The sequence below is a fragment of the Podarcis muralis genome, chromosome 12 (assembly GCF_964188315.1).
Source record: "Podarcis muralis chromosome 12, rPodMur119.hap1.1, whole genome shotgun sequence".
Taxonomy (NCBI): Eukaryota; Metazoa; Chordata; class Lepidosauria; order Squamata; family Lacertidae; genus Podarcis; species Podarcis muralis.
In genome coordinates this window covers 56,483,762-56,507,335 of record NC_135666.1, presented here as the reverse complement: position 1 = coordinate 56,507,335, position 23,574 = coordinate 56,483,762, and the positions used below count along the sequence as shown (strand labels likewise).

The 23,574-nt window shown below is 43.8% G+C and overlaps 1 protein-coding gene across 1 annotated transcript in view; it reads right to left on the bottom strand.

Annotated features, from left to right (window-relative positions):
* Nucleotides 1-22,990, bottom strand: part of NPSR1 (neuropeptide S receptor 1) — an 85,307-nt gene extending 62,317 nt beyond the window's left edge. The window contains exons 1-2 of the mRNA XM_028751319.2: nucleotides 22,592-22,990; nucleotides 10,700-10,832 (exon numbers count right to left, since the gene is read on the bottom strand). Of these exons, the coding sequence (XP_028607152.2) occupies nucleotides 10,700-10,832; nucleotides 22,592-22,735 (277 nt within the window). The 5' untranslated portion in view covers nucleotides 22,736-22,990. The remainder of the gene's footprint in view (nucleotides 1-10,699; nucleotides 10,833-22,591) is intronic.
* Nucleotides 22,991-23,574: the final 584 nt, after the last annotated feature.

The following is a 23,574-nucleotide window of genomic DNA, read 5'->3' as shown; positions in this document are numbered from 1 at the left end:
CATAACAAGAATGAAGTGAATGACTCAGTTCAGAAGGGAATTAGAAGGGTTGCTCTGCCATCGAGTCATTTTGGCGAAATCTAGCATGCACTTGGCAAAAGGAAGCAGGATTCATGTGCCAGAGATGACGCAGGAGGCCTGTCCCTGTGTATTCAAAAGGCGGTTAGCGTGGTAGGAGCTCTTTCTTCTCTGGCTCTGTCTATTGGCCTTGCGCTCAGCCTAGCCTCCCTTTATCTGCCTCTCACTCGCAGATGAAACTGGCACGGAAAAGGCACTTCAGAGCCGTCTCTGTGGAGACGGATATTTCTCAGGCTGCAACCCTGTACTCACTTATTTCAGCCACATTAAACTCAAGGGGACTTACATTTGAGTAAACATGTGCAAGATTGTGCTGCCAGAGTCTTAAAGGCTCCATGCTTACACATTGCATAGAAAATTCAATTCCCTCTGCTATTTTTTTCCCCTGTTCAAACAGGTTACACAGGCTATAACAGGAAGGGAGGGGGAATAAAGACCCAGCCCCACAAAAAATCCTGAGCTTCTGTCATTCTCCTCGCATGGAACCCATGTGTGGAATGAAGCCACAGAAAAGCAGGTGGTAATTTATAAATTTCCTCCTTGTGGAACCAGAAGGAGCTTCCTGGCTGAGTGTCGTTATTCCTGTTGCATATCCAGCCAGGAGAATTATGTGGATAAAGCCAGTTTCTGCACTTGAATATCTTTCACTAGAGTGTGGCTCGGTTGTCTGATCCGTGGAAAGAGTTCATTTGATTTATTTTCACCCGATAGGCAAACCAAAACCACCCTTCCCTCCCAAACTGCAAATGAACACAGCACTATCCTTAGTCTGGCTCCTCTTTGCTTGCCTTAGGGTATTAACCAAGCATAATTTCAGAATTCAGAGATTCATTCAAAAATAACATTGACCTTAAAAAGCAAAAGTCTGCCAACCTTTGTTTCCTCATGGCTTGTCATTCAGATTCTAGCTTGTGGGATTTAAGACATCCTTTGTGGGGCTCCGGCATGTTGCAAAGTGGTGATTCATCCCATAATCTCCAAATCAATAACCAGAAGCAAAGTACTATTACAAAAATCTGACAAGGGATAATTTAAACTGTTCTCTTGGTGACAAGTTTTGATGCCCTTTCTAAACCACTTTGCTAAACAACCTACTTTGATTAAGAGACTTTTTTAGAACCACGTTCTATTATATTTCATTGAATGATACATGTCTTTTGTTTCATTATATTGTAATATTGATCAGTCCTCCACACTATTATTCTTTTGTTATATTCCGGCATTGCTCTGCTTTGATCGAAGGTTTGCTTTTGAAAATCATTAAATATATTCTCTCTCCCCCCCCCCCATTACATTCTCTTTGCTTTTGTGAGAGTTGGAGGGTTTTAGCAAGTCATTGTGAAATCTGGCTTTGTGTGCTGTAGAATGAACTTCAGCTTTGTTATCTTTGGTAAATATTTGCTAATTATAAAGGTGTGTTGGGAGAATTATAAGGTCTAAGATATAAAATAAACGTTCATAAATGTACCAGGCAGACACATACATAAATAAATAAACCACATGTCTGAAACAGTACAGGAAAACAGTCCTAAAGCCATTTTGACTCTTTCAGTGACCTCAAATATTCCTCTGCAGTTTGGATGGAAATGGGAAAAACCTCTCCATTGTCTCTGTGCTCACAAATCCTGCCTTAAGGGAACATTTGTGTATGAATAGGGTGAGCCTGGGACGCGGGTGGCGCTGTGGGTAAAAGCCTCAGCGCCTAGGGCTTGCTGATCGAAAGGTCGGCAGTTCGAATCCCCGCGGCAGGGTGCGCTCCCACTGCTCGGTCCCAGCGCCTGCCAACCTAGCAGTTCGAAAGCACCCCCGGGTGCAAGTAGATAAATAGGGACCGCTTACTAGCGGGAAGGTAAACGGCGTTTCCGTGTGCGGCTCTGGCTCGCCAGAGCAGCGATGTCACGCTGGCCACGTGACCCGGAAGTGTCTCTGGACAGCGCTGGCCCCCGGCCTCTTGAGTGAGATGGGCGCACAACCCCAGAGTCTGTCAGTCCTCAAACCCAAATGGCATAAGTTCATTTTCTTTTTGACACAAAACTCGCTGAGTTATTCTGAAGACTGTTCTAGTGAAGTAATGAAAAACACTGTTTAATTTAAGCACTGGAGCATTACATCCCAGTATTTGTTTAAATTGCTAAGTCTAAAGTCCAACAGAATGTATTAGGACTGGAACACCAGGATATTAAAAGTACCAGTAAATTTATTCTTAATGTTAGGAATAAGGGAAGTCTAAATAGGTCAGAGAGAAAGGAATCTGCAAACTGCATAAATTAAACAATTTGAAATATTTTGGATTTTATCCCAAATCCTGCCTTACAGTACAATCCTATCCATATCTGTTTAAAAGTGAGTCCTATTGAATTCAGTGGGGTTTACTGTCAGGTAAGTTGGGCTAGGAACTCCACGAAGCTCAGAGCAATGAATTATCCCATATTATGATCACAACAACCCACCACAGGGCCCACCACAGGGCCAATTTGCCTTGTGGACTCAACCTCAAAGGGGTCTCAGATTTAGACACTTGATAATTTGGGGGGCATATGATACATTTTGCAACTTGCTTGACGTACATCATAACAAAATGTGACATACACTATCTGCTAGAAAATGCTTTTTATCGTATATGTAAAAAATCAAATGATATCTCACTCTATTTTTAGTACCTTAATTTTTGTTTTAAGATGTTGCCATTTTTATTTTTATGACGGCTAGGGTCCTCTGTCAGGGGCGGGACTGAGGAGGAATGGTGGAGACTAACCCCAACCTCCTGCTGCACTTCCCAGAGAAGAGGGAGACAGTATAGATTTAGAACAGTGGTTTGCAGAAGGTCACAGTTCAGAGGCTGCAGTGGGGAGAAGCTGGGGAATATTGGGAGAGGAGTAGGAAGAAGAAGAAGCACTAGGGCAGAGACAGCTGACAGTGTCTTTAGAAAGCATCCCAGATCCCCCCCCCCCCCGTGCTGTCCAGGGTGTGCAAGTTCCTGAGGGGGTCAGGTTGGAGGGTGCCCTCCCAGGTGCAGAATAGTTGCTCGGGTGCACGGAACGGCATGTGTGCGCCCTGCAGCCGGGGCAGAGCGAGCCGCCGATGGCGGCCATTCAGTGCACCGCCTACCTGCAACTCCCAAGCCTCCCCCAGCTGTCAAAATGAAGGGGGAAATGTCACTGGCAAAGCGGCACAGCTCCCTCACTTCCCCCGATGGCTCGGGGTAGGCTTGGGAGTCGTGGGCGGATGGCGTGCCAAATTTCACCCCCCTCAGCGAAGACACCCGGGGCAATCCGCCCCACCGCACCCCCTTCCTCCGCCCCTGCCCCCCTCACCCAGGACCTGGCGGGCATTGAGAATAGGAGAACAGAAAGCTCAGAGGCAGAAAGCACAGATCAGCCGACATAGATGTAGACCAGCCTATCTCCCTAGGGAGTTCACAGCTGTTATGTTAACTGGTGTGTACGTGCCACCAGATGCCAATGCCAACTTGGCTTTGGGATGCCTGCAGAGCCTTATCAGCAGCCAGCAAGACAAGTATCCTGAAGCTGTGCACATCATTGCGGGAGACTTCAACCATGTTGAACTTAAAACAGTGCTCCCAACGCTCTATCAGCATGTGAAATGTCCCACAAGAGGGGACAAGACACTGGATAAAGTTTATTCGAATGTAAATCACGGCTATAGGGCTTTACAGCTGCCACACTTGGGCCAGTCCGACCATATGTCTCTGTTCCTGGTACCAGCATATATCCCACTCAGGAAACGGGCTCCCACAATATTAAAATCTGTTAAAATCTGGCCTGAAGGTGCTATTCACCAGCTGCAGGACTGTTTTGAGAGAACCAATTGGGATATTTTCGATCGTTCAGACCTGGAGGAGCACACGGCGGCAGTTCTGTGCTATATCAATCACTGCACAGACACTGTCACAGTAAATAAATCCATCCGGTTTTACCCCAATCAGAAACCCTGGATGAATAGAGAGGTCCAGTGCCTGTTGCGGGAAAGGAACAGGGCTTTCAGGTCAGGCGAGGTGCAGCTTTACAGTGTGGCAAGAGCAAACTTGAAGAGGGGTATTCGACGGGCAAAATTGGATTATAGGCTGAGGATTGAGGATAATTTAAGGAGCAACAACACAAGACAGATGTGGCAGGGGATTCAGCATATTACCAACTACAAACCTAACCTTGGTGCTGTCGACGGTGACCCTTTGCTGGCGGAGGAGCTTAACCTCTTCTTTGCTCGCTTCGAGAAGGAGCCACCTGAGACGCCGGTATTACAGCCACCAGCCCATAGGGGCCCCTCATTCACGGTAGAGGAGCATGAGGTGAGACAGGTATTGAGGATGGCGAATCCGAGGAAGGCGGCTGGACCTGATGGCATCACTGGAAAGGTGTTGAAGGGCTGTGCGGATCAGCTGGCGAGGGTCTTTACTAAGATCTTCAATAAGTCCTTACACCAGTCTATTGTCCCACCCTGCCTGAAGTCGTCAACTATTGTCCCTCTGCCTAAAAAATCCACAATCAGTAGTTTGAATGACTACAGACCAGTTGCACTGACTCCAATCATCATGAAGTGTTTTGAGAAACTGGTGCGCCGTCACATTATTTCCTGTCTTCCATCAACTTTTGACAACTACCAGTTTGCATACAGGGCAAATAGATCCACAGAAGACGCTATCACCACCACTCTCCATGCTGCTCTGTCCCATCTGGAGCAGCCGGGGAGTTATGTGAGGCTGCTGTTTGTGGATTTTAGCTCTGCTTTTAACACTATCCTCCCCCATAGACTGGTGTCCAAGCTAGAGGCGATTGGACTCTCCAACTCCACCTGTCTCTGGGTTTTGGATTTTTTGTCAGAACGTTCTCAGAGGGTTAGAGTAGGGTCACATATGTCCACAGCCCTTAGCCTTAACACCGGCTCACCACAGGGTTGTGTGTTGAGTCCCCTGCTCTATGCTCTCTATACGTATGACTGTACAGCCATCTATTCCAGCAACAAAATCATCAAGTTTGCTGATGACACTACGGTGGTAGGGCTCATTTCAGGAGGGGATGAGTCCGCCTATCGGGACGAGGTGGAGCGGCTCTGTGTTTGGTGTGGAGAGAACAATCTGGCTCTTAATACGGCTAAGACCAAGGAATTGGTGGTGGATTACAGGAAAAAAAAGGCGGACATTCAGCCCTTGTATATCAACGGGGAACGGGTGGAGAGGGTGGCGGAATTCAGGTTTTTGGGAGTAACTATCGATCAGGGCATGACTTGGAGCGCAAATACCACTGCTCTGGTGAAGAAGGCCCAGCAGAGAATTTATTTCCTCAGACTTTTAAAGAAGAACAATCTGAGTGAGAGACTGCTGGTGTCCTTCTACCGAGGCTCCATAGAGAGCATTCTTACATACTGTATTTGTGCTTGGTTCTCCAGTTGTACAGCTAGGGAGAGGAAGGTGCTCCAGAAGGTCATAACCACAGCCCAAAGGATTATTGGTCATCCTCTCCCATCTTTGGAAGAACTGTACGGTTCCCGTTGTCTTAGGAAAGCAAACAACATCCTGCAGGATTCATCTCACCCGGGACACAGTCTGTTTGCACTACTGCCTTCTGGCAGGAGATATAGAAACATCAAGTCAAGGACAAATAGACTGAAAAACAGTTTCTATCCAAGAGCTGTGGCCTTTTTGAATGCTGTAACTCGATAGTGTGACCTGGGAGTTTGATGGGTGTTGGTGTGGGTGTGGCTGGAATGTGGTTTGTTTGGTTGTTGTTGTTGTTTTGCTTTTGTTGTTTTTAAGGGATGGCATCCAATTTCGTTGCACTTGTGCAATGTTGCACTTGTGTAATGACAATAAAGAATCTATTCTATTCTATTCTATTCTATTCTATTCTATTCTATTCTATTCTATTCTATTCTATTCTATTCTATTCTATAGGGATTTACTCGGAGCAACGCCATTATCTAAGAGACAGCATTTCTACGACTCTCTCTGTGAATATTGAATAAAAGACCTTGGTAAGAGCTTCTTGTCTTTCCATTACAGGCAGACTGCCAGGAGGGAAGGAGGTCAGATTCCCTGTAGCCTGGCAGCCTCATAACCTGGAAGTAGCCCGGACCTCCTTAGACCTCAGAAAGGTCCTGGGTTAGCCAGATAGTGACTTGTTCAAGGCCACCCAGAAAGCTTTGTGGCTTAGTGGGAATTTGAACCCAGAGTCCCCTTAGGTGTGAAATGGGGAGGAAGGGAGTATTTGCATTTAGACAGATTTCCTTGCCTGAGTCAAACACCCCTTATTTTCGGCATCACACAGGATGCGACGAATTAGCCCCTGGTCATAACTGGCTAACATCAACAGAAGCATTTTTAAATTTCTTATTTACTGGCTGCTTCACTTCCAGCCGTTACTTGGTAAGAATTCACTTCTGCACCACTTTGTACACCCCCTTGTACATTACTTGGGGGGGGGGGTTACAAATAAATAAATAATTCAGCTTGTAAACTTCTCGAATTTGTTTTCCTCTAACAAACTGCATTCTGGAACTCTTAGATACATGGGCGTAGCCAGGATTTATGTTTTTTTTTGGGGGGGGGAGAGCAGGACACCCCCCTGTCAACATTGTCAACATTCTGTGTCTGGCTCTGTCTAGAAGATTCAGAATGAAATGTCTCAGCCACAGTTGTTTTAAATTGCTTTCTTTTGACCCCAAGTGCTCAGGAAAATCTGTCAAAATTTTTCTAAGATTTCTATTTTTTGATAAGTTTTTTTTAAAAAATATATATTTATTTTTTGGGGGGGAGGGGTCAGTTTTTCCCCTGGCTTATGCCCATGTCTAGATATGATGAGAGGACAATAAAATAAAATATTTCTTCTTTCCATCTTACTTTTAGGAGAAATACTCAAGGCAGGAATGAACATGAGCATGATACACTTCCTTATGTATAGCTTGCTGGATTGTTTATTAGTTTTCCCTTCACCTTCTTACTTGATGCTTTTTGCATCTTAATTACCAGGCTATGAAGTATCTGGAGAGAATGTCTTTAATTTATTTTCCCCCTTTGATTCTTCCCAGGGCAATCACATGCTCTAAGAAATGAAGGATAACAATAACAGTATACTTTTATCTGCCTGCAGGCATAAGGTTTGCAATGGGAGTACTGCTCGCGCAGCAAAATGTTATGGTGCTAGAATAATGTCTTAAAACTGTGTGATATTAATAATGACTCATCATTAGTACCGGCGAGGAACTGCTGGTATTAAAAACAGCTTTTTGCAAACAATGCCTTCCTTTCCATAGCTGGGAGTCATCAAACTCTCCATTGCACAGCTGAAGGCCCATCTTCCCAAATAATGTAGAAGTTAAGAAATCTGCTGTGAATTGCTTGCGCTTCCCCTGAAAGCTGTATATAAGGGTCTATGTTAAGAACTTAGATGAGGTTACAAAAAATAATTGCAGCCAAGAAAACCTGCCCCCCCTTTTTTTAAAGGCTAAATTTTGGGCTGACATTGATTTTGGTTGCAAATGGACCAAACTCTGCTTATTTCTGCCATACATCCTGGTTTTCCTGAACATGTCCAGGAATCGGGCAGGCGGATTTTCGCTGAATCGCCAAAATGTTTCGGGAAAATGCAGACTTATGGCAAGCAGGGCAAGCAAAATAAAATTATCTTGAGATATATCTGTCGTTGCTTCAATGTCGGGGCATTTTTAATCAGACATGTTTAAAGAAGAAATTGAAATAGGAAGGATATCCTGTGGAATGTTTCCTGTATTAGATATTAATTCCATCTCTTTATGGCCTCCTGCATCCTCCCAAGAGGTAAAATCTTATATGTAACCATTGAAGAATAATAAGACTCCAGGAAAGGACTTCCTGCCAAACTGAAAATTTCAAGAGCAATGAGGATTGCCTTGCTATCGGCAGCTTGTACCGCAAAGGTTGAAAATGTAACAGTATAGTCCCAGTATTTTAAAAAGGAAATCAGAAGGGTCCCATGATTTATACATCAATCACCCTCATTGATAGATGAGCCTAAATTTATACAGCACATCTCCTTCAAAGATTAGAGCAGGCAGGCTTTGGGACAGGAACCCTTGATAATTACTCCATTTGATAATTTAATACACAGCAAAGGCTCATACTGCTTTTATTGACTTCATTGCTGCTTCTGATTCTGTTTATAGATTTCTGGGGATAAATTGTTTAAAAACAAATCTTGATTTGAAGCTATTATGTTCAATCAGACTGCTTTACACAGAAACACATTTAAAGTTTTGAAAAGACTGAAATTCTGTTCCTACATGTGAGATTCCTATATACAAAGGAGTCTGACCAGACCTTATCTTCGTTCAATTTATTGAACTAAGTTTGCATAGCCAAAATTTTGATATGCTTAACATTATGACTAGACCTGTGAAGATATCATTTTGTGCCAATGGTGTGATTTTATTTTCAACATCATAAGCTGGTATGAGATTACTGAGAAGTTTGTACAGAAAATTATCTAGTCATTAACAGTGCTAGATCCAAGGTAGTAGTCTTGTTGCTGTTTAGTCATTTAGTCGTGTCCAACTCTTCATGACCCCATGGACCAGAGCACGCCAGGCACTCCTGTCTTCCACTGCCTCCCCCAGTTTGGTCAAACTCATGCTGGTAGCTTCGAGAACACTGTCCAACCATCTCATCCTCTGTCGTCCCCTTCTCCTTGTACCCTCCATCTTTCCCAGCATCAGGGTCTTTTCCAGGGAGTCTTCTCTTCTCATGAGGTGGCCAAAGTATTGGAGTCTCAGCTTCAGGCTCTGTCCTTCCAGTGAGCACTCAGGGCTGATTTCCTTAAGAATGGTTAGGTTTGATCTTCTTGCAGTCCATGGGACTCTCAAGAGTCTCCTCCAGCACCATAATTCAAAAGCATCAATTCTTTGGCGATCAGCCTTCTTTATGGTCCAGCTCTCACTTCCATACATCACTACCGGGAAGACCATGGCTTTAACTATACGGACCTTTGTCGGCAAGGTGATGTCTCTGCTTTTTAAGATTCTGTCTAGGTTTGTCATTGCTTTTCTCCCAAGAAGCAGGCGTCTTTTAATTTTGTGACTATACATCAATTTCGCAGTAGTCTTAGGTAAGTGAAAAATGTTGCACAACTAGTACATAGACTCTAAAGAAATAGAGCAAGTAAAATAGTCTTTCCCTCTCCAAGATATTGGGCTCTACAAATAAAGAAATATGTGACAGAAAAATCAACCTTTCTGTTATAAGGCACTAATGAGAAGTGCATATGCCAAAGGCTGGATTTTGAACCTAGATTATATTTTTAGAATTTCTATTACAGGTCAAGACTTGCCAAAAGAGCAGAAGAAATTATTTATGTACACTACAATGGTGGCTAGGATATTACTAGCCCCAAAATGGAAAGACGATAAGATACCAACGAAAGAAGAATGGCAAGAAAAATTGACGGAATACGCTGAAATGGCGAAGCTAACTGGAAAACTTAGAGACAAAGACAATAGAGATGTCAAAAAATATTGGGAACAGTTTATGCTGTACCTACAGAAATATTGTAAAGAGGTGGACTCACTAGCAGGGTTTGAGTAAACACAACTAAGAAAACAAACACACAAGTTAAGATGTAATAATTAGAAAATAACAAAGTGTAAGATGTAACGTGAAAAAATATGGTACAAAAATGATAAGAATTTAATAATATTTAACTAAAATATTATAAAATTAAGATAGAATAAGATAGGCAGGAGAAGCAAATATTTAGAGAACCCGAAGAGGAAGTTGAGGGAAGTCATGGGAGAGGGGGATATTGGGATTCATATATGCTTTTTGTGATAATGATGTTTGTGTTGAATATAAAATTGTAAAACTTAATAAAATTATTTACAAAAAAATAGAATTTCTAGTTGTTTTAGCAGAAACAAGCACAACATTTTGTTGCATTTATATTTTTATGTGAAGTTTTGGATGTTTTTTAATTTGGAGTTTTTTACCTGATCAATCAATAAGAAATTATATTTTCCTCATTCATTATCCCCACCACAAACCCCCACATTTCTGGAAAAGCTGTGGCTTCATCTCTGTTAGTCCCTTCCAGTACCTAGGCCAGATAATGTTGCATGCCCTGTGCTCCTGTGCATTTGGCGAAATTTACTAGTTTCTTGGACAACTCTATCAGACAGACAGCAGAATAGAGCTAGGACAGCGAATGGAAGAGGCAAGTAGAGTGGTGCCCCGCAAGACGAATGCCTCGCAAGACGAAAAACCCGCTAGACGATTTTCCCTATGGGCTTGCTTTGCAAGACGGAAACGTCTTGCGAGTCTTGCGATTTTTTTTCGCTTTCCCCCCCTTTTTCTAAGCCGCTAATAGCCTTTTAGCCGCTAAGCCTTTAATAGCCACTAAGCCGCTAAACCGCTAATAGCACTAATCCGCTAAGCCGCTAATAGGGTTGCTTCGCAAGACGAAAAAACCGCTAGACAAAGAGACTCGCGGAACGGATTATTTTCGTCTTGCGAGGCACCACTGTATCAGGGCAAAATTTTCCCACAAGGGCTCATTCCCTGGGTATGAAAACCATCCCTTTTTTGCTGCCAAGTGAAAATATATGAGCAAGTCCACGCCCCCTTTTGACACAGCTTTACCTGTTATGGCCAGCTGGGTCACAAAGAAAGTCATCCTGGATTTCCTCTTCCTCCTCCAGGTGGAGAGCAAAACAATGGAGTTCCCAACAACCGTTATGACGAAAAGAATCCAAAGGGTAACCAGCTGTTCTGTCTGCAGGGAAAGAAAATACTATGGTAAATGGATGGATCCAGTTGTAGCAGATGCTGAGCTGCAGTTAAGCACATTACCCAAGTGGCAGAAAGATGCGGCGGTAAAACTTGTGCTTGATTAATTCTGTATTTAAAAGCCTTAGTCATTTAAAGCCAAAATTAACCTTCTTTTTTCTGTATAATTTTTTACATCTTACATTTTAGAATATTCATTTAAACAACCTTAAAATATCAATGACTTCCCTTCTTCTCTTTCCATAGTTCATTTTGCATAACATAAATCCCTGCATATTTTATATAATCTAAACCATTCAGTATTCCACTATTACATCCATCAAAACTTATTTACACTTGAATTTATCTTCACGCTGCCCACGTTTTCTAATGTACACAATTTCCCCCCATATATTCAATAAACATTTTCCAATCTTCTCTAAACGTATGTTCTTCTTGTTGTCTTGTTCTATATGTTAGGTCCACAAGCTGTGCATATTCCATCAGTTTAAGTTGCCATTCTTCTTTAGTTGGGACCTCACTCGTTTTCCATTTGGGGGCTAACAAAACACGGGCTGCAGTAGTGGCATACATAAATAACCTTTTTTGACACCTGGGAATTTCCGTCTGAATTTCCCCAACAAAAAGGACTCTGTTTTGTTTTGTTTTGTTTTGGAAAAGTACTTTAAAACACTTTTGTTCAATACATTACGAATTATTTCCCACAAAATTAACCTTCTTATACTATAAGAAGAAAGCGTCTTAAAAAGCAGAGACATCACCTTGCCAACAAAGGTCCGTACAGTGGTACCTTGGGTTAAGTACGTACTTAATTCGTTCTGGAGGTCCGTTCTTAACCTGAAACTGTTCTTAACCTGAAGCACCACTTCAGCTAATGGGGCCTCCTGCTGCCACGCCGCCGCCGAAGCCCGATTTCTGTTCTTATCCTGAAGCAAAGTTCTTAACCTGAAGCACTATTTCTGGGTTAGCAGAGTCTGTAACCTGAAGCTTATGTAACCTGAAGCATATGTAACCCGAGGTACCACTGTATAGTTAAAGCCATGGTTTTCCCAGTAGTGATGTATGGAAGTGAGAGCTGGACCATAAAGAAGGCTGATCGCCGAAGAATTGATGCTTTTGAATTATGGTGCTGGAGGAGACTCTTGAGAGTCCCATGGACTGCAAGAAGATCAACTCAAGTGCCTGATTGGCTTGCTCCGCCACTGCATCCTAGTACCCGTTGCCTTGTGGGACAACTTTGAGAGAAATAATAATAATAATAATAATAATAATAATAATAATAATAATAATAATAATTTATTATTTATCCCCCACCCATCTGGCTGGGTTTTCCTAGCCACTGTGGGCAGCTTCCAACAGAATATTAAAATGCAATAGTCTATTAAACATTAAAAGCTTCCCTAAACAGGGCTGCCTTCAGATGTCTCTTTTTTAAAAAAAATAAAAATATTTTATTAAGTTTTCTTTCAAATAGTCAGAAATTTACAGAATAAAGGGTATAGAATGAATATAAGAAAAAGAAAAAATACATAGAAACCAACTTTCAAAGATACTTTAACCGTTCCAACCGGACTTCCCCACATCTTCCGAGTCCTGCGTTCTTTGCAATCAAAACGTCAGCAATTTGTTACCTTATTTCATGTCTTACTGTATCTTTCAAACACTATGTTTCTAAATTCAAAACACTGTATCTCCATTGTTTATACCTTAAAAATAAACATAGTATGGTTATTTCATGTTGTCCACCTCATTCTTCTTGTAACTTAATTTCCAATTCAACTATTCAAGTTGCTGAAGCAAAAATTTCCTAGTCGTGCACATTCTTAACATTCATACAACTTATAATGTTTTTGCAAATAGTCCTTAAATTTTTTCCAGTCCTCCTCCATTATTTCCTCTCCCAAATCTCGGATTCTGCCAGTCATTTCAGACAATTCCATATAGTCCATCAACTGCGTCTGCCATTCTTCCAGCGTGGGTAAATCTGGTGTCTTGCCTTCAGATGTCTCCTAAAAGTCTGGTAGCTGTTCTTCTCTTTGACATCTGCTGGGAGGGCGTTCCACAGGGTGGGTGCCACTACCGAGAAGGCAAACCCTTCACAAATCCGGAGGGGAGTCCCTAGGCCAGGGGTCGGCAACCTAAGGCCCATGGGCGGCAAACAGCCCACGGGGGTTGTTTAACCAGCCCACAAGCCACCACAGAACCGAGCCGCCCGCTCGGCAAGTCCCTGCATGCTGCGCTAAACCGGTGCGGCATGGGGACTCACTTCCACAGCACTGGAAATCGCATCTGTGGAGATGCCAGAAATCATGGGCACGCACGCGCAATCCGGCCCACAGAGGGATCTCCGCTGGAGTGAACCTGCCTCCTCGGGAAAGGCTGACTCCTCTTCCCAGGCACTGGGGCCTGTTGCCGCCGATCTGCCCCTGGCTGATCTTCGATCAGACCAGGGAGATCTGAAATAAGCGACACCTCCCTTTTGAGAGATGCACACTCCCTTTCCCCTTGCATGTCAGCAGAAGAAAGTAAAAGAGTCCGAAAGTAGTCTAATGCATTCTACTTTTATTCCTGGACTGTACACTGTACACGAGCTTGCACAAAGCATGTCTGCTCTCTCAGAAACCTCCGTACATCTCACCGACTCCCCCTTTGCAACAACAACAGGAAGGTCTCAAGTTACACTGAGAACACATCCCTGAGAAGAGCGTTGAACATCCTGTCTCATGCTCAGTCACATCATAAGAATCACATGATGAAAACAATGAGCTGCTAGTTTGCAGCTGCTGAGCACTCATATTACAACAGCCGACCCCTGCCCTAGGCAGCTGGATGGCACCTTGTACACCTGCAGCCAAGCTGGTGCCAAACGTCTTCCTCTGCTTTCCTTTGGACCACATCAGCAAGGCTGAGAGGGAGGTCTTGTTGACTGGGCAGCCCAGGACTTCCAGACACACTGCCCAGGCTTGCGCCTTGAAGAATGCCACCAATGCAGCAAAAGTAGGGCAGGATGCAGGAGTTATGGCTTACCGGTTTCTGCAGCCACAGCAGGCGCTGTGATTTCCTAGTGGTTTGACTTCACGCCCAATGGAGGCGCACTCCATTGTCTTATGAGACAGATGGATGCCATCAAAAAAAGTCCACCCAGAAACAGGCCAAACACGTTGGTTATCCATACTCCCTTTGTGTGTGTGTAGAAGAGCTCCACGGCTAAAGCACAAACATGAAACCTAAGTCCTAGCTTTGGAACCTATTCCAAGTTCCCTGTTCCAAGTCCAAGATTCTCCCACAAGTTCATTCAATGGGAGAAAGCTTCTCTGTCAGCACAGTGCTGCATGCACAGACCTTGGTCAGATTTATCTGTTGATGCCTTTAAAGTTCTAAATGGCTACCTAAAGGAGCGTCTCCAGCCCCATCGTTCTGTCCGGACACTGAGGTCCAGCTCTGAATGCCGTCTGGCGGTTCCCTCCCTGTGAGAAGAGAGGTTACAGGGAACCAGGCAGAGGGCCTTTTTGGTAGTGGCACCTGCCCTGTGGAACGCCCTCCCATCAGATGTCAAGGAAATAAGCAACTATCCTACTTTTAAAAGACATCTGAAGGCAGCCCTGTTTAGGGAAGTTTTTAATGTTTAACGCTGTATTGTGTTTTTAATATTTGATTGGGAGCTGCCCAGAGTGGCTGGGGAAATCCAGCCAGATGGGCGGGGTATAAATAATAATTTTTTATTATTATCTGGGAATTACAGCATGTGTATTCACATTACTATGCAAATGTATAAAGTCCACTGAGTTGCATTTTCATTCCCCATGTGTGGGTTATGGAAATGCAATGACTGTTTGGCCTGTTTTCATCTTAAATGGGAGTGTGACCATGAAGAATAACAGAATCAGCCCCTGGGCACAAATTCGAGCTTCAGGGCTATTGAACACTAAGCACCACAGCATAAATATGCAGGCTGAACAAATCTGTTTTTGTGGTGACAATGAAAACTTTTACACTCACCTTTGAATCCATGTTTTGCTTTTAAAAAGTAGCCATGTGTGTGTGAAAATTTCCCCAAGCCTCAAAACACTCCTTGTGTATAATCACTATTCCCATCCATATGGCTGGCTCAATGGTTGTCTGTTTATCTTGCATATTATTATGACTGTTTGCTCCTCCATGAGTTGATTACCTTCCTGCCCTGGTAGCACATTAAATCAGCATAAGAATAATCTTTCCAACATCAAAAATATCAAACCCGTGTAATTATATTTTTGCAAGAACTTAGGTCTGTGGAGAAAATAAAACGATATTTTTACTTGGCAAAAGAATCAATTTATGTGGTGGCAACAACTGTCTCTTGTGGATAAGATCGCTCTTATTTATGCTACCACTTCCAAGGAAAGACTTTGCTGGTACATCTACAATGCTTCATTCATTTTCTTAGAGGATATGTGCTATTTTATCATGGCTGAAACAAAGTGCTTTATCCTGAGATTTAGCCTGGTGCAATCAACGCGGCCAGAATTTTGAATTTTGTGCATTCTCTGGCCATTATGCAGACTCCCCAACAGTCCTTGGGATATGTGCATATATTGACAACATTTTATACACTACCTGGACAATGCCACATTCTCTAGTCAGTTTGAAGAGTCTCCAAGAAATATACACTTTTGTCTTTCATTCTTCTTTGTTCTTTTCTAATGTTACAAGGCCTGCAGCATACTTCGCATTGATCAGCTGAGTCACAAGAGCAAGAGGAGTGCCAGATAAATATTATTTATTTATTTACTATTATTTATTAAATATCTTTACTCTGTGTATCAGAATGCACTTTCATGCTACATGGTTTGATCTGAAGAAGTGTCTCTACCCCCATCGTTCTGCCTGGACACTGAGGTCCAGCACCGAGGGCCTTCTGGCAGTTCCCTCACTGCGAGAAGCCAAGTTACAGGGAACCAGGCAGAGGGTCTCCTCAGTGGTGGCGCCCACCCATGGAACGCTCTCTCATCAGATGTCAAAGAAATACAGTGGTACCTCAGGTTAAGAACTTAATTCATTCCGGAGGTCCGTTCTTAACCTGAAATTGTTCTTAACCTGAAGCACCACTTTAGCTAATGGGGCCTCCCGCTGCCGCCGCACCGCTGCTGTGTGATTTCTGTTCTCATCCTGAAGCAAAGTTCTTAACCCGAGGTACTATTTCTGGGTTAGTGGAATCTGTAACCTGAAGTGTTTGTAACCTGAAGCGTCTGTAACCCGAGGTACCACTGTAAACAACTACCTGACTTTTAAAAGACATCTGTTTAGGGAAGCTTTTTATATTTGATGAATTAATGTATTTTAATATTTTGCTGGAAGCCACCTAGAGTGGCTGGGGAAACCCAGCCAGATGGGTGGGGTATAAATAAATATTATTATTATTATTATTATTATTATTATTATTATTATTATTATTATTATTATCATCGAAGAAGAAGAAGAAACGGGCTGAATTTGCTCAGCAGTGACTGTGGATTTAGCTGGCAATTACCCTTTCCCAGGTGAAAAAACCTTTTGGAGGGAGTTCCTCTCACTCAGGAGTAAGGAAATAGGGTGGCAGGTGTGGTGGGATCTCACAGACCAGCTTTCCCTTCAAGGCAATTGGGCATCTCCCAAGCAAGTAATTACATTAAGTTCCTTGATGAAATGAGTTGGCTGAAGTTTCTATAAGTCATTGAGCTATTGCGGGGGCGGGGGGGGGGAATAACAAAGGCGGAATAATTAGTTATGCATGAGAATTCATAGCACCGAAAGCAGCAGATAAACAACTCTTCCAATGATAATCATTTCGATAGAATTAATTTGAGTCTCACTTCATCATCAACTGCTGGTCCTTAATCATTGACGTATAACCAATTCCCAGTGACAATCCTGGCTACCCTCTCTTCCTAATTTATTCAATAAATATGTATAATATTTGAAGCATTTTTGTTTAAAAGATATGTGTTTCGTTGTGTCTAAAGAGGAATCTTAATATCCTCAAGGGTGCCTTAGCAAGTCAAAGATAACAACAGAAGCAGACAGCTAAAACCAGCAGTTTTCAAAATATTTAAAGCTCAGCATCATTTAAAGAGCCAATATAAAAGCCACAAAATAATGTCTCCATAAAAACATCTCCCAAGCCTGTCTGAGATACAGAGGATTGGTCGACATTCTTCCCCTTGTATAATTAAATCGAGCTTTGTATTTTTAAACACAAATCATACGAGATGACTTTAACAGGGCAGTCTTATGCACTGAGTTCAATGGAGTTTACGGCCAGATAAGTGGGGGCAGGACTGCAGCCTGAAAAGAATAATCATGCAATCGTTGTTTCAGCAGCAGTGGAATCAAGCTTCAAATGACATACTGAGCACTCCACAGGGATTTTCCAGGGCAGTCTCCAAACTAGCCCAGCTTGCCAGAGAAGGAGAGAATAGAGGAGGCAGCGTGTCTTGCAACCTGTGGGGAAAACCTGTAAGCCCTTCACAGCCTAGGACCCTTGTACCTACGGGACCGCCTCTCCCAGTATGCCCCACGGAGAGCCTCAAGGTCCATAAATAGCAACACCCTAGAGGTTCCGGGCCCTAAGGAAGTCAGATTAGCCTCCACCAGAGCCAGGGCCTTTTCAACACTGGCTCCAGCCTGGTGGAACGCTCTGTCTCATGAGACCAGGGCCCTGCGGGATCTGATTTCCTTCCACAGGGCCTGTAAGACAGAGTTGTTCCGCCTGGCCTTTGGCTTGGAATCAGCCTGATCTCCTCCCCCTCTTTCCTTTTTCCTTTCTCCTCCTGTGAAGAGGATGCATCTTAATGTTTTAATGTTGTATTTTAATCTTGTTTTTTAAATTGTATTTTAATCAATTTGTTTTTATTATTGGTTGTTAGCCGCCCTGAGCCCAGTCTTGGCTGGGGAGGGCGGGGTATAAATAACTTTATTTTTATTTATTATTATTATTATTATTATTATTATTATTATTATTATTATTCATTGTTGCTCCTCCGGGGTGGGACAAGAGCAGGCGTTCACCTGCTTTTGATTATTTTATAGGACAGTGAGATGGGATGATGAGCTGCTTGTGCGTAAAATCCTAGTCCCTCAGAGTTTGATCAAATCCGCAAACCTCTGCCTACGCCGGAGCCCCTCAAGCATGGCTCCGTCAGTCGCTAGCAGAATCCGAAAGTGGGCGCTTACGGAATCTCTTCCAGCATAAAAGCTCCTTAACGGAAACACGTCTTCTGGACTCTCGGCGCGACAGTTTCCGGCGAGGAGTGGGTGTCCCTATAGGAGGTCTTGAAACCTCCCCACTGTTTTCGCTGGAAGTGTCTCTGAGCCATCCCTCCGACTCACTTTCCCTTGGAGTTCCTTCTCTCCCCCTGCTGGTTCCCTCTTCAGCTGCTAAGTCTCTCTCAACCTCAGTGAGCCCTCCCACCTCCTGTCCTTCCGATGGCAGTTCCCTGACAGACAGGTTTTTATGTTTGATCTTCTTTGTTTTTACTCTGGAAATGAAACGTTTGGCTTCCTGGAGCAGGCTTCCCACTTCCTTGAGGAAGGACTTCTGGCAAGAGATGGGTTCTTTCACCCCACATTTTCTCATAAAGCACCAGCTATGATGTAGAATGGAGATGGTTGCACACCTCTGATATCGTTCCCCCCACCCCTTTTCCCCTGCTCTCCCCTCTCCATGGTCCATGGTCCATGTGTGTATATGGCCTTTATGTACAGTGAGGGGGGAAAGTATTTGATCCCTTGCTAAATTTGTCCGTTTGCCCTCTGATGAAGAAATGACCAGTCCATAATTTTAATGGTAGGTTTATTGTAGCTGTGAGAGACAGAATAACAACAGGGAACACCCCCCCCCCCCAGAAACCCAGAAGACAAAAGTCAGAAACCCCTGCAAATTTAGCACGGGATCAAATACTTCCCTCACTGTATATATGGTGCTTTTTTGCCCATAAAGCTCCAGTTCTTGCGACAAGTCAGCAAATTCCCAGAAGACGCAGAAGATATCCATATTGGATGATTCAGTGTGGATGACTCAGTGTGAACTTTTCACCAGTTTTCCAGCGACAAACATTAAACGAATCGGCCTATAATTTCCAAGACCCCTTTTTAAAAAATGGGATTATATTGGGTACTTTCTGCATGGCTCCCATGTTATTCCACGTCTCCATGAAACTGCTAGTAGATGTTGGCAGGGGGGTTGGAGATGGGGGCCACCATCATGTGGATGATGACCCCCCCCCCTCAGAAAAAATGGAAGAATTTGCAAAGCCACTAAAGTCAATGGCAGTGTGCTGCCTTAAGTCAAAGTTGTAAAGTTGAAAGTGGTGTTTCCTGCTTACGATCGTAGGCTCCGAAAGCAGGAAGTCTAAAAATGGATATTTTACACAGGTCCCTGTAATGAATACTTGTCCCTACAAGACAAATGCCCCAGAATGAAACAACATCCCAGCTTCATGTGTGCGTGATGCAATCAAGAGGCATTTGTTACATTAGGAATTAATATTTGCTTCTCTTTATGTTGTTTCCTATTTTTGATTGGTCCTAGGTGCTCTGTTGTATCTAGCAACAAGACCTGCTTGGATATTTATCTTTAAATTGGAAAGGTTAACTAGCTTTCACTCTCTTTATTCCCAATCACTACCACTACTACTACTACTACTAATTATTATTATTATTATTATTATTATTATTATTATTATGCTGCTGCTGCTGTTGTTGCTGCTGCTGCTTTTGCTGCTGTTGTTTAGGTTCACAGACAGATGTCAATACCAGAAAGATAAGAGAGAAAGAGAGCTTCTTGACTTTATTTTTCCATTTCAAGCAGAATCCAGCTGAAATTCATAACAAAGGAAAGCAAAACACACACACACACACACACACACACACACACACACACACACCCTTCTTGTAAATCTGCTGGAAGGAGAGACGGCAATGGGGCTTCAGCTGCAACCAATTGCAAAAAGCCTTTGTACTGGGAAATTCACTTGCGCTCTTTTCTACAAAGGTGCTTCTTACGGAATCAGAGCCCAGTCCCATTTTCAAAGTGTTTTGCATCTGCCGCATAACGAATGATGGCTACTCTGCTGCCAGAGGCATTATGGCTCTGAATGCCAGTGGCTGGAAACTGCAGGTAGGCAGAGTGTCATTGCGCTCATGTTCAGCTTGTGAGCTTCCCACAGGCATCTAGCCAGCCACTATGAGGATACTGGACTAAATGGGCCATCGGTTTGATCCAACAGGCTTGCCTTGCATTCTTAACATTTGCCCACTTTGGTAAAGAGGGAGGCATGTCCAGCCGGGTGGCTAAGTTGCTCCTGCCCACACTGTTAGGATCCATGCCATTCTCCTCTTGCATGCATCCAGAACACATATCGGGGTTGTGCCCATTATGTGGAAGGAAAGGGCTTCCCAGCCAAAGTTAAAACATGTTCCAGTCCCATCTATTTCAATGGGAGAGCGCAGCCCTTGATTCCCTCTCTTGCACTGAAATCAATGGGATTTGAGAATGCTCACCATTAAATAGATTGCTCTCAGTATGCTTGTGCCTATGCTCACTTCACTCCTCTCTGCATGAAAGCACATCTATGTATGCTTATTTAGGAAATTAGATGCTCACTTGCAGTGCATCCTATACCTGTAGTCTTCATATGCCAGGGATGCAACCTAGGCAGAGGGCAGAACTCCATATACATGCAAGCATGTGTAACAAAATCCTAGTGAGCACATCTATGAGGTGAAAGCAGCTTTGGAAGGTGGTGATTTGCAGTGGGGAATCCGTGGTGGTAGGGAGTGCTTAACCCTTCCTCCACCCATCAGATTTCCCTGTAATGTGGGTGACGCAGCTGAGGGAATGCTGCAGACATGTGTTTGCAAGAAGCAGGGAGGGGAGACAGCTGGGGAGACAGCAATGGACAGGGGAAGAGATAAGCTTTTCCACTTCAAATTGTCCCAAGCCAAAATCTCTCCCCTAACAGAAGTGGCCATTGCAATTTTGTTACACATTTTCAGATATAATAGTTTTGTCCCCCAAAGACAAATGCCTTCCAGTCTTGTTTGTGGGCTTCCTGGCCACTGTGGCGTGTAGGGTTAGGGCAGCGCTGTGGGTTAAAACACATAGCCTAGCACTTGCCAATCAGAAGGTCGGTGGTTCGAATCCCCGCGACGGGGTGAGCTCCCGTTGCTCGGTCCCTGCTCCTGCCAACCTAGCAGTTCAAAAGCACACAGTGCAAGCAGATAAATAGGTACCGCTCTGGCCGGAAGGTAAATGGCATTTCCGTGCGCTGCTCTGGTTTGCCAGAAGCGGCTTAGTCATGCTGGCCACATGACCCAGAAGCTGTATGCCGGCTCCCTCGGCCTGAAAGCGAGATGAGCACCGCAACCCCAGAGTTGGTCACGACTGGACCTAATGGTCAGGGGTCCCTTTACCTTTAACCATGAGGCAAGGTGAGGTGACTGCCTCAGGCAGCAGAATCCACCAGGGCAGCAGATCCTAATGACAACTTCCTTTCCACTTTTTTACCCTTATGTCGGATCTTCCCTCACCCTTCTTCCCTGGCAGAGAGAGGGGCACCATTTTGGGCTCCAGCTCAGGTGCCAAAATATCTTGGGCTGCCCTGTGCAGGATGTTGAATTGGACGCACCTGATCTATCAGGGCTCTTACTACCTTTCTCTCAGGGCACAGCCATGTTGATCTGCCTTTTCTGCTTGTGTGCTAGAGAGCCAGAAACAACCATGGCCATCTACTATGCAGATGTGCCCTGAACCCCTAGATCTACTAGATCCATTACACTTCCACAGAGGGATGAAAGACCTTTTCCAACTTCTCATTTTTGAAACCACGCTGACCGATGCTGCCTGATCGCTGTCAGTTTTGTTGTGACACACACAAACCCACATGCGTAGCCACCTGATGAAATTAAATCCATCAAAGGATTGGCAGTAGCCCAGACAATTATGCTATAAACTAAATGTTTGCCATGATTCTGTTCAGGTTCCCCCCTCCCAAATTTCACCTGCTGAAAAGTGATGGCGATAGCAAGGTACTCTCCAATGAGAGGGCTGAAAACAAATTGTCTCCATTCACAAATCTCCCTCTCCAACAGCATCTTGAAAATTACAGCCTCAGAAACTTTTATACAAGTCAATTAAACTTGCAAGGGAGGTAGACAGCCTCAAAAGACGGCACAGCTTTTCATAATCACAGAACTCAGCTGCCTGTTGCTTAGAGTACATTTGCAAGTACATTGCTTAGAGTACATTGCTACGTGTTGGTAGCGATTTCTATAGCTCCATCAATTTGCACCACACTTAAGGGAGAAACACAAGGAGGTAAACTAATCTAAGCAATCTTAATTTCAAGACACAGGAATAGGAATGCAATCATAAATATGCTGTTTATTGTTGCATTAGAAACATCAGCTGAAACATCGCTTCCAAAAAGAGGAAAACTCCATACTCAGCTAAGCAATTCAATATCTATATACCATCCTTTGGTTATACAAAGATCGCTTTCCTGCTCTTCGCTGAACATTGAAATTTCCTCCCACTGATCACCAGCTGGAAAAAAACACTGACCTCTTTGACCTCGAAGTCCTCATTGAAACAAATTGAGGGGCGGGAATCAGCTGCCAACTCAAAGCAAAAGCATTCAGTGCCCCACTGGCGAGCTCTGCCTGCCTGCCAAGCCGCTGGATCATCATAATAAGAAAAGCGAGTGGCCGCAGGAAAGCGGAACATACCTTGAAGGAATAATAGAAGGATTCCAATTCCTCTTCCTCCGCTTCAGTGAAAGTCACTGTCTCTGTGCAAGTGACAAGAGTGGAATCCAGGCGGTCAGAGCTCCCATTTGAGCGATTGCTGCCTTCTGTGACATTGGCTTGCATGGCTTGTGGCTCTTTTCCGAACTGCTCTTGCTCTTCTGGTGACGGAGAGTTAATAATACAGCCAAGCTCTCTCCACAGAGGAGCACAGCTGCACAGGCAGCTTCACTGCTCCACCAGTGGCTCTGGGAGGCATCAAACTTCAAGGCAACTCAGCAACACCATCCAAGCTGGGGAAACCTTCTGTCTAAAGGAACTCAGGTTGCTGACAGACTTGGCTGTCCAGACGTTTCTCGTCAGCACCTGGAGTCAATTACTAGTGAATCCCCATTGAGTCATCCTTGTACCTGAGCTAGCTGTAGATCACCACACGTCTAAGTGTCAACTGGCAAAGTGAGCATCATCTTCTTTACAAAACAGAGCATTGTTCCATGTCCTGTTGTACCTGGCAGGATGCAGCGCAGCCCATCAAATGTGTCATCAGATGTTGAAACTTGCCTAGACCACCAGGATTTTGAAGCAGACTGTTGTTGTTTTTTGTAATTTCTCTTTGCATCATTTTCCATAATCCGTGCCACAATTCTCTGATTGTGCTATATCCCTGTTATGTACTGAGTTGAATAGGATCCAAAATTCAGCAGTCTGATTGGTCCTAGAACAATGCAGCAGTCTGATTGGTTCTCAGGAGCCACTCAATCCAGCTCCAGGTGGAAGTGAATCCACAACCTGATTGACCTACAGGAGAATCCCAGAATTAGCCAATCACGTGCAACCCATTGTGTAAATAATGTATATAAAGCAGATATTGTGGGGGAACTTCCATTCCTCCTCACCACTATGAGCTGAATAAAGAGCATGAAATCCACTCTCGACTCCGAGTATATTTCAATCCCAATGCTCAA